Raw genomic sequence first — 12,228 nt, 5'->3', positions numbered from 1 at the left:
TTCAACACGCACTGCCTCCATCCACCGCCTTCAACACGCACTGCCTCCATCCACCGCCTTCAACACGCACTGCTCCCATTCACCCCCTTCAACACGCACTGCCTCCATCCACCGCCTTCAACACGCACTGCTCCCATTCACCCCCTTCAACACGCACTGCCTCCATCCACCCCCTTCAACACGCACTGTCCCCATCCACCCCTTCAACACGCACTGTCCTCATCCACCCCCTTCAACATGCACTGCTCCCATCCACCCCCTTCAACACGCACTGCTCCCATCCACCCCCTTCAACACGCACTGTCTACATCCCCCGCCTTCAACACGCACTGCTCCCATCCACCGCCTTCAACACGCACTGGCCCCATCCACCCCCTTCAACACGCACTGCTCCCATCCACCCCTTCAACACTCGCTGCTCCCATCCACCGCCTTCAACACGCACTGCTCCCATCCACCCCCTTCAACACACACTGCTCCCATCCACCGCCTTCAACACGCACTGGCCCCATCCACCCCCTTCAACACGCACTGGCCCCATCCACCCCCTTCAACACGCACTGGCCCCATCCACCCCTTCAACACGCACTGCCCCCATCCACCCCTTCAACACGCACTGCCCCCATCCACCCCTTCAACACGCACTGCCCCCATCCACCCCTTCAACACACACTGCTCCCATCCACCCCCTTCAACACGCACTGCTCCCATCCACCCCCTTCAACACGCACTGCTCCCATCCACCACCTTCAACACACACTGCTCCCATCCACCACCTTCAACACACACTGCTCCCATCCACCACCTTCAACACACACTGCTCCCATCCACCCCCTTCAACACGCACTGCCCGCATCCACCCCCTTCAACACGCACTGCTCCCATCCACCCCCTTCAACACGCACTGCTCCCATCCACCCCCTTCAACACGCACTGCTCCCATCCAGCCCCTTCAACACGCACTGCCCCCATCCACCACCTTCAACACACACTGCCCCCATCCACCCCTTCAACACGCACTGCCCCCATCCACCTCCTTCAGCACGCACTACCCCCTGCAACACGGACTGCCCCCATCCACCCCCTTCAACACGGACTGCCCCCATTCACCCCCTTCAACACTCACTGCTCCCATCCACCGCCTTCAACACGCACTGCCCCCATCCACCCCTTCAACGCGCACTGCCTCCATCCACCCCTTCATCAGGCACTGCCCCCATCCACCCCCTTCAACATGCAGTGCTCCCATCCACCCCCTTCAACACTCGCTGCTCCCATCCACCTCCTTCAACACTCGCTGCTCCCATCCACCTCCTTCAACACGCACTGTCTCCATCTACCCCCTTCAGCACCCGCTGCCTCCATCCACTCCTTTTAACAGTCGCTATCTCCCTCCACCAGTGATGCATAGTGACAGCAGTGTGTACCATCTATATACGAGATGCACTGCAGCAACACATCAAGGCACCTTCGTCAACACTTCCCAAACCCATGATCTCTGCAATCTGGACGGTCAGAGGCATCAGATGTACGGGAACACCATCACCTGGAAGTTCCCCTCCAAGCTATACACCATCCTGACTTGAAACTATACTGCAGTTCTTTCGATGTTGCTGGGTCAGATTTCGAGGACTCCCTTCTGAATAACACTCTGGGTGTAAGTACACCAAATGGACCGAAGCGATTCAAATAGGCTCACCACCGCCTTCTGGAGGGTAATTGGTGATGGGCAACAAATGCTGACTTAGTCAGTGACACCCACATCCTGTGAAAGAATTGTTTTCGAAAGTCACTATTGATTGGGAGCATTCCCTATTCTCTTGACTAGTGTCAGTCACATGCGTAGATGAAGCTTTGGCTTAATGTTTACTCTCAAAGATGGCCCTCCTGACAGTGTAGCAATCTCCCAAGAGCTCCAATGAAGCATTAGCCTAGATGGTATGTTCTGGTAGGACTGGAACCACAAGCATGACTCAGCAGTAAGGATGGGACCACCTGAGCCAAGTTGCCTCAAACAGGTGGTGCAGTTTGAACTCGGCAATATTTAAAAAATACATTGTGTAGATTTGCTGCATGCACGTGCCGTATATGTATGTTAATAAACTGTGATTTCACCAGCGATAGCAAGCAACACATCAATGTCCTGTGGGTGGGGGAAGAGTGATTCTTAAAACATGTTTCTGTTTTCCCAGTTGGAAGTCCATAATTGACCATCTTTTGACACATGAGAAAACAATGTTCAAAGACTTGATGAGTAAGCCCCATTTATTATGCTTATCTGTCGACTTGAAAATTATTATTTTTTTTTGAAAGAACAGACTATTATGATAATTGTACAATTGAATCCAAATTTACCCACAGTTTTGCAATTTAAATGTGAATCTGTTTATTGGGTAGATTTTGGGGAAGAGTAATTATTAGGTCTTTATAAGCATGATTTTAAATAAATAATTTTTGGACCTAATATGAAAAGTTGTTGAAAGCATTCTGTCCATAATGATGGAGACACAATTATTTCATATTCATTATTCAGTTACCTTTTTCGGCTCTGCATTTAGCGAGGGGATAATTAGAATAGTAGGGCACTGAAGGCCATTTGGGATGTTGAATTGTGCACCTTGCCACCCCTGTTGCTCTTTCCCCAGACAGCAGACACTGTTTTTCTTTTCTCACGTGGAACAAAATCATATAACCGCTATCTTAAAGCCATCACCTGAAGTTGTAGTGTCGAGTTCCACTTGTGCCCTGACGACAGCCAGTTCTACCACTTCCCTTGCCCACTGCCCACTGTCTTCCCTGCTTGTCCAGTATCCAATATTGGCTAAACACGGGAGAGACCAAAGCCATATTTTCCGCCCGCCCCGCCCCACCCTGACAGCTCTGCTGTATTCTCCTTTGTTTCTCCACTTGCAGGTGAATTTTATTACACTTGTCTCCTGTGTGGAAGTCTCTGCAATCAGCACCGTCAGCTGAAACCTGTTATTAGCTATTTCATAATATTCCGGCCTAAGACTGCATTTCTTCAATTTTCACGCAGTTTCAATTTAACAAAAAATAAACTTTAGAGTACCCAATTCATATTTTTCCAATTAAGGGGCAATTTAGCTTGCTCAATCCACTTACCTTGCACATCTTTGGGTTGTGGGGGTGAAACCCACGCAAACACGGGGAGAATGTGCAAACTCCACACGGACCGTGACCCAGAGCCAGGATCGAACCTGGGACCTCGGCGCCGTGAGACCGCAGGGCGAATCCACTGCGCCACCGTGCTGCCCTTGTTTCAATTTTATTTTAAGAATCTTAGCAGCAGTACTCAAACTAATTAGTTCTGAGTTGGAGTGGGCTGTGTGTGTTCATAGCGACTATGGGTGATCCCTAATTCCTTTTTGTCATTTGTTTGTGTGAACATGCGGGCTAACGTTTGGGGTTTGGTGGGAGGATGGGATCGTTGTTGCTGATATGGGGGTTGACGTATTTGTTACTGATTATTGTTTATTGTTGGTGGGTGTAAATTTGGGAGAAAATGTGAAAAAGGAGGAGAATTAAAACAATATTTATTTTTTTTAAATTGAGTTGGAGTAGTTGTAATCAGCACTGCTGAAGTACTCAGCTCCCTGACATTCACCAGAAAAAATTGTCCAGCACCATCTGATATCGTCCTCCTTGTCTCCATGTCAAACTTTGTCTGATTCCACGTTTGTGATGCCCACTGGGACACATTTCTGCTATACAAGTGCAATATGCCCACTAGGACACGTTTCTGCTATACATGTGCAATATGCCCACTGGGGCACGTTTCTGCTATACATGTGCAATATGCCCACTGGGACACGTTTCTGCTATACATGTGCAATATGCCCACTGGGACACGTTTCTGCTATACATGTGCAATATGCCAACAGGGACACGTTTCTGCTATACATGTGCAATATGCCCACTGGGACACGTTTCTGCTATACAAGTGCAATATGCCCACAGGGGCACGTTTCTGCTATACATGTGCAATATGCCCACTGGGACACGTTTCTGCTGTACATGTGCAATATGCCCACAGGGACACGTTTCTGCTATACATGTGCAATATGCCCACTGGGACACGTTTCTGCTGTACATGTGCAATATGCCCACAGGGACACGTTTCTGCTATACATGTGCAATAAGCCCACTGGGACACATTTCTGCTATACAAGTGCAATATGCCCACTGGGACACGTTTCTGCTATACATGTGCAATAAGCCCACTGGGACACATTTCTGCTATACATGTGCAATATGCCCACTGGGACACATTTCTGCTATACATGTGCAATATGCCCACTGGGACACGTTTCTGCTATACATGTGCAATATGCCCACTGGGACACATTTCTGCTATACATGTGCAATATGCCCACTGGGACACGTTTCTGCTATACATGTGCAATATGCCCACTGGGACACATTTCTGCTATACATGTGCAATATGCCCACAGGGACACGTTTCTGCTAAACAAGTGCAATATGCCCACTGGGGCACGTTTCTGCTGTACAAGTGCAATATGGTGTTGCCAATGAAGGGAAACTCTGCAACATTGGTCAGTCTCTGCATGAGACATGAAATGCGAGGGCCAAGAAGAAAAAATGGCACCCGTGGTAAGCAGAAAATGTTCAGCCAGGATGAGTAAGCAAACCAATTGCAAGGAAGCTTTCTGAAAGTTCTGAGATACCTTTGGAATGCATTAATCAGGAAAGCCAAGATCCTGTTTTGCCAAATGAATGAAAGTGATTGCCTCTTCAAATTGTCCTGCTGTTGTGTTGGTCACTTTCAGACCAATCACAAGATATTACTGAGCATGTGAGACACTGAACTGGAGTTCCCACCAATTAAAAGCACGCCAGAGTTACAAGATGTCATGGGACCCTGATTTGAATGATATTCACAGGGAGCCCGTTGCTTGATTGAACTGAGTTCAGGATGGGAATAGGACAATAAGTGGATTTGCCCCATTTTAATCGTGCATCTCATCCCCACACTCCCATCAGCCAGGCAGAGTTAAAATCAGGAGCAGTCAATGAGTTTTTACAGAAATTGCACACCTAAAGACTCAAAACTAGACTTTGGTTTGTGCAAAGGTTTTGAAAGTAAAAAGGTTTTAGCAAATTCTACTTTATTTCATGTAGAAGGTTGAGACGGTTCTATACTGACCAACCTTATCACAGTTGATGTTGGCCGCCTTGTGTTAGATATTTTCTTCCCAGGATATTTCAGATACTTTCAGATTGGAATTTTTTTGGGTGAGAACGTGGAACAGTACACCCGGCAATGGACTAGAATAGAGGAGATTAATCAGGACAGCAGCTAAGATCGTGCAGCAAGGCAGAAGGACTTGATGCCGTTTATTGGTACATAGAGTTACCAACTGTAATTAAATATTTTCCTGGAAGTTTCATCACATAACTTGCCTCTATGCTCCAGTGATTCCGGTCACTGCCTTCCTATGCCAAATGGAAAGCAAATAGACTCTATCCAATTGGGCTGTGCTTAGAAGCTCCAGGCCAATTCTAGATCGTTGGCAACTCCATAACCCTGCTAATGATTCATTTTAAATTATGTCAATCCTCAACTGTTAGGTATGATTGACTAATCTTTAAACTGCAGTGTCTTAAGACATTCACATTTGTGTGTGAAGGTAGAGCATGGTATTCTGTTGAAAATCTGATGATCGGTGGTGCAGTCATGTCTGTTTGCAACCACAGCAAGGGAACATGAGGTAGAATTTTAAGGGTGGCGAGCGATTGGCGCCTAATGCACCGACTCTCAAACCCCCACTGTCATTTAATGCTTACTTGAGCTCACTTGATTGGCAGTGGGTGGGACTTCCGACCACCCTTGAAGGAAGTCCTATCTGTGAGAGCGTTGGCCAGTCAGGTTAGTCAACAGCCCTTCTACCTGGCCAGGCACAGCACTGCAGTGGCTAGAAGCGGTACTGCAGCGCACTGCCTTAGACTAAGTCCGAGGACCTTTGGAAAGGTAAGTCCTGGGGGAGGGAGGGTAGAGCACGCAGGGCAGTTGGAAGGGGGAGCAATCGTGCTGTTAGCGGTGAGGCGGTCCCAGAGTTCCAATGACCCAGGATGGAGGGAACCCCAACTCTGAGGCCTTCAGAGCAAGATACCCCCACCCTCCTTCCCACCCGAGATGGGCAAAAGGTTTACTGTCACTTTCCCACCCTACTTGCATCTGCTCCTGCCAGCCTAAAAATTGAGGCTTGGTAGGAAAGGCCATTAAGAGGCCATTTAAGAGCCTTAGTAGGTGAATGCGCGGGATCCCCACCTGAGGCCCTGTCTGCCCAAACGTGAAATTGTATCTGGGTTTGGGTGGGCGGGTTCCCAGGGAGAATCACACCCCTTCAATTTTATGCTCCCTGTGCCACCACCTCAGAACCCGCCTTGGGTGGAGTGTAAAACTCTGCCTGTAGTGTCAGGTAATATAGAAACCATTTTTGGGATAGATTGCAAATCCTGGTGCCAAATGTGATAGCTGCATATGGACGGACATGAGGGTTGTCATCCAGTTATAAATGGCTGAAAAAAGAATGTGCTGGATGATAAGCTATTCGTTCAAGGACTCTCTCGTTAATCCTGAGAGAGAAACATGTGTTGTCACCCTTCAATCAGGGAGTGGAAGCATAAACTGCAAATATGTAGCTGGTACGAGATGCTAACTGGACATTGTCACCAGATGTAAAAGGGACGTTAATGAATCAGCAGCCCAGTTAACACCCCGCCCAATGGGAAAGAACCCTGGTGTTGGGATCCTGAAAAATAAATGCTCCCTGCCCCTAAGCACCATACAAATACTGTTCCATTCCACCAGTCATTTGTTGGGTTGTTAAATTGTGCTGTTTGGCCACAAGGATATGCAGTATTTAATGTCTGCTGCCCATGAAGAAGTCTTACAATGCCAGGTTAAAGTCCAACAGGTTTGGAATCACTAGCTTTTGGAGCTTCTCTCTGCAAGATTAACGAGAGAGTCCTTGAAAGGACATCTTATCGTCCAGCACGTTCGTTTGTGGCGCTGATTGGGGTGCACTCCATCCTGGGAAATCAGGATGAAGGAGATACGCTCCGAAAGCTAGTGATTGGACTTTAACCCGGTGTTGTAAGTCTTTTTATCTGCCCACGCCAGTCCATCGCTGGCATCTCCACACCATTGCTGCCCATGAGGCCTTTTACACCATACTCTTTTGAAGATGTGGATCCACTTCATTCCATCCAATTGGACAGTTGGGAAGCCAAACATTGATCTGCCAAAGATATTTTTTTCATATCAAGATAAAGATTTAATTAGCAATGTTAATTACATCATAATTGCACATTACTAAATACTTCTATCCCTTCTGTAAATTGTTGCCTTTTAAAATTCATTCATGAGATGGAAGCTTCACTGGTAAAGCCAGCATTTATTGGCCAACTCTCATTGTCCTTGAACTCTTGAGCAGCAAGTGGGTGTACGTCATGTACCTGGCAGATGAATTCAACATAGACAAATGCAGTCAAGATTGTTTGACTGAACTAATTGTTCAACCCCGACACCAAGTAATTTATAGCAATAGTCTTTATTTGAACAAAAGCATGAACAAATCCACGAAAATATTGAGGTGATCATTTTCAGAAAACAAAGAATCATTTTACCCCCTTGTCTTTTGGGTAGAGACCATAGTTCTGCTGTAATTGCTATGCTTTCTCTTCCTGTCTGGTGCCTTCACCTGTCCCCACTCCTGACTCTTGAGATGGCTCCTGAATCACTGAACATTCTTGCCATTTCACACTCGCCAACATTATTACAGCCCATCCAATTTCTCCTGTCTGTCCTTCCGTCTTTCCCTTGAGCCAGTAAGAATAAAGGACAGCTACTGATAGAAAGCTCCAGCCCTGTTTGTGACATCGCCGAACAAGACTCGGGACTTAAACCACAAAAATATTGTTATTCACAGTCTCGTGTCCTGTCATGTTTCTGTTTTCTTTGGTCCACAGCACTTGTTACAATAGGGCAATGCCTTAATACTGCTTTGAAAGTTGAGCAGTTGTAGTTCCCCTTTTCTGGGATGTCCGTGTTTAGAGACTCATTCATGCTCGTCTTTTTTGGACAGGCTCATTTGTGGTATTTCTTGCTTGATGCTTTTTATATCACTTCCAAGTAATCAGCTATCCTACATCTGCAGCTGGTTAGTCACAAAGCAGTTTTTTCCCAGTTAAGCTTTAATTGTTTAACTATTCTGAACCAGGCCCTATAAGTAACCGCAAAACCTGTCAGTTCTTGTATCGCAGTGAGATGGTCCATTTTATAGCAATTATAATGAGGCCACATACTACTTCAAAATAAGAATCTAATTGAGAAAAGGATGAAATGATTAAAGGAGCAGTTGAAAAGGCCATTAAGGTGCAAACAAAGGACTGTACTTGACCAAGTAATGTGCTTCCAATAATTCACAAACTCAACATTATTAAACCCATAAAATGTATCCTTTTTTAGTTATATTTTGGTCTTTATAGATGTAAATATAGATGAAAGAAGGTTAATGAGCTTTCTGCCAATTCAGGAATAAATTTAATTTGTTATCTTCCATCACGCAGCCCCTTCCCCAAACGTTCAGAACAATGGGTTACAAAGTCTGTAATTTGCGATAGATCGCATTATTTCTATTCTGATCTTTGCCTTTACTAAATGAATCTATTTTCCCTTTCAGGCATGCAGAGCAGTTCATTAAAACTATTTCCTAATTATGAACAAAAAGCAATGCTGGTAAAGCGGCAAGCATTTGCAATCTTCAGCGGCGAACGTGATCAGTATCATCTGTATCTCCCACTCATACAAGGTGATGAATACACTTTGAAAGAATGTTTGCTCAAACTTACTCGTGGTGAAATGTGATGGCAACCAATTTGGTGTGTGATGGCATATTTTGTTACGTATTTAAATTTGGGCTGTTAAAAAAGAGGAGTTCTGAGAGTCATGCTGGACTCCAAACATAAACTCTGCTTCTCGCTCCGCAGATGCTACCAGGCATGGATTTTTCCAGCACTTTTTGGTTTGTTGTCAATGTTGTCATTTTTAATATTCTGTTAATATAGCACTTAAAACAAAAAAACATTGACAATAGGTGCTGCCTTAATGTTCTTGTACTTCAGGCCACTAACCACTGTTGGGAAATATGACGCAGAAACAGGAATAGGCTATTTAGCCTCTAAGTCTTGTTTTGGCACTAAGTGCGATCTTTGCTAATCTGCAACCTAACTCCATACACGAGCACCGTTTGTCTATCCTTGGATATCTTTTATGAACAACAGTATGTCGATCTCAGCTTTAAAATTAGCAATTGATCCAGCTGTGAACCTGCTGTTGTGATGGAGAGCTCCAAACTCCTATTATCCTATGCATGATAAATTGTTTCCTAATTTAGTCCCTGAAAGGCCTGGTTCTAACTTTTAGGCAATGGTCCCAGCCTAAGACTCCTCAGACAGCAGAAATAGTTTCTCTCTGTCTGCCACAGTTCGGTGACTCTTGCTGGAAATAATGCACCTATGGGTGTTGGATCAGAACTACGTCTAGCTATGGTCGAGTATCCTGTTGAAACAGGCTGGCTTAGCTTGAATGTGGAAATTACTGGTTCGGGTGGAATTTTCCAGCCTTTCCCACCAGTGGAATCTCCCAGTCTGGGTTGTATGACTAGCCATGGGATGCTGTCGGACATTGAGAGGGTATGGGAGAGCTAGTAGGATGAAATAATTGCTCATTCTGCACACTCAACAGTGAAGAGGTGCATAAAAGAGACAGTTTCCAAATGATGGTCAACCTTGTACGGGGGGGGGGGTATAGAACCTGAGGTGATTAAAGATCATCCCGGTAGTTTGTTAAAGTCATTTAAATGGGTCAAGGTTACCCCTCGGGGAAATGGGGCAAATAGTGAAGGAACTGGTGTGCAATTTAAATAATTTTGTCAAAGTGACGATTGTTGAGGTGCTGGTGGATGGAATGGCAATTGTCGTTCAGCTCTTTGGACTGCTGAGCTTCTGGAGCAGTAAATGTTGTATTCCGAGAAAACAATAGGGAAATAGATCAGGGTGATGTTTTGGGCAAACAGTAAAGCTTTTGTTATCGGAAATTCCTCATGTTGGAAAACATACAATACTTGATTAGGTTATTGATAGAAGTTAACTTTTCTAGTCAGTGAGAACCATGAGAGTAAGGGGAGATGATAGAGGTAAAAGGGTTAAATGAGAACTCATTAAGAATAATTAACTATAATCATAGTAATCATTACGTGAGTGCAACAATAGCTTGGAATCCACTAAGGATTAATCCAGATCACACACTTTAATTTCTGTAATTTCTTAGGTTTCACATTAGCTAGTTGTTTGAGGCTACAAGGTCAGTGATGTCAACTAGCTAAAAGGCCCCATTGTTGTACAGTACGAATAGTCCCGTTTCTATGGTAACAGCCAGTCTAGGGTGATAATGCCTTAACGATTGATGTTAGATGCAGGTGTGGATAATTTGGAAAATTGGCAAGTGATGGAATGGGAAATTTGTACCAATACATTTAAATACATGTATCTCTTAAATTGATGGACAGACATTTTGGCCGAATTGAGTAAATTATAAATTAGTTAAAGCCAATCAGAAGTAAAACGGCTAGATTTTAAGATAATAATCTCCTTAAGAACCACTTACCGGGATGGAAAACTCATCCCGGGATCACCCATCTGTATTTCTGAAACCTATTTCCTTTGCTGCTTGCTTTTGCTAATTGCCATTTTTCTGTTGTTTAAATTACTTAGTTATTTTATCCCAGTGTATTATGATTTGAAGAATTATGATGATCTGTAATTGAATGAAAACTCAACTACTGTATTCACTAAAGATAGTCAATCTGACTAGCTTGCTGCAGGGCTAGTTGGAAACTTTCTAAATTTTGTATTGAAAATAAGTTTACCAGTGGAACAGCTGACAAATAAAGTACAGGTAGACTTTGCCAAAAAGCACAGAGTTGACCTCTGTTATTTGGGAACTGAGAAGGGATAACGGATATCCAGGGTCCCGAATAGACACGAGGTCTATCAGTTATTTTACCTCTAATTAGCCCTGATCCTCTCAATGACCCCACTGGATTACATCAGTGTAAAGGGTAAGTAACCTATAGGTAGAACAGGTACCTAAACATAGATCCTGGTTTCCTCACAGGCATCAGGCTACATAATGAGTCTGCAATTGAAACGGGGTTCCTCACCTATGGCCATTTATCATCTGATAGATTGAACATCAATAATGGGTCTGCATCAGTGACTTAAAAAAAAAAATCTACATGCTTTTGCTGTTTTCTAATTGACAGTTAACTTTATAACCAGTCAGTTTTATTGTACCTGTCAGATATTATATTTGAAACCAGAAACTGAATTTTTGAATCCTCAAGACTACTGACCATTCACTAAGTGTTCAAACTAGTTATCTTACACAGCACACTGAGCATTTGGTAATCTTGGGCTCATTTTCTCAGTGGACAGTAAGAGAGGTTTATGAAGCCATTTGACTGGGGAAGGTGTGTTAAGAATGAGGGAAGGTGTAAAATGTTCTTTGTTTAGTCTTGTACTGCTTTGTATGCAAGAGAACATAGAACATAGAACATAGACCAGTACAGCACAGAACAGGCCCTTCAGCCCTCGATGTTGTGCCGAGCAATGATCACCCTACTCAAACCAACGTATCCACCCTATACCCGTAACCCAACAACCCCCCCCCCCCAACAACCTTACTTTTTAGGACACTACGGGCAATTTAGCATGGCCAATCCACCTAACCTGCACATCTTTGGACTGTGGGAGGAAACCGGAGCACCCGGAGGAAACCCACGCACACACGGGGAGGATGTGCAGACTCCGCACAGACAGTGACCCAGCCGGGAACCGAACCGGGGACCCTGGAGTGGTGAAGCATTTATGCTAACCACCATGCTACCGTGCTGCCCTAAAAAAAAAAAAATAACGTCATTGGAATAGTTGGATTTATGCATTCCATCCTAACTTTCAATATAATCTGAAATATATGTAACCCTTTTAATGTGGAGGAATCAAAGTTGTTGGGGGTAGATGGAAATGTGGAATTAGAAATACAAACAGCCATGATCTTATTGAATGGCGGAGTGGGCTTGAGGGGCCGAGTGGCCTACTTGTGCACCTCTTTTGTATGTTCGT

General features: G+C 44.6%; 1 protein-coding gene across 10 annotated transcripts in view; it reads left to right on the top strand.

The window, feature by feature from the left end:
* The window catches only part of dop1b (DOP1 leucine zipper like protein B), a 160,059-nt gene that overhangs the window by 134,766 nt on the left and 13,065 nt on the right, over nt 1-12,228 (top strand). For all 10 annotated transcript variants that reach the window (XM_038801573.1, XM_038801580.1, XM_038801581.1 and 7 more), the window contains 2 exons: nt 2,193-2,254; nt 8,727-8,855. In XM_038801573.1, coding sequence (XP_038657501.1) covers nt 2,193-2,254; nt 8,727-8,855 — 191 coding nt within the window. The remainder of the gene's footprint in view (nt 1-2,192; nt 2,255-8,726; nt 8,856-12,228) is intronic.

This window comes from Scyliorhinus canicula, chromosome 7, assembly GCF_902713615.1.
Source record: "Scyliorhinus canicula chromosome 7, sScyCan1.1, whole genome shotgun sequence".
Taxonomy (NCBI): domain Eukaryota; kingdom Metazoa; phylum Chordata; class Chondrichthyes; order Carcharhiniformes; family Scyliorhinidae; genus Scyliorhinus; species Scyliorhinus canicula.
Note: the sequence above shows the minus strand (reverse complement) of the source record. Positions and strands in the feature narration are given on the sequence as shown.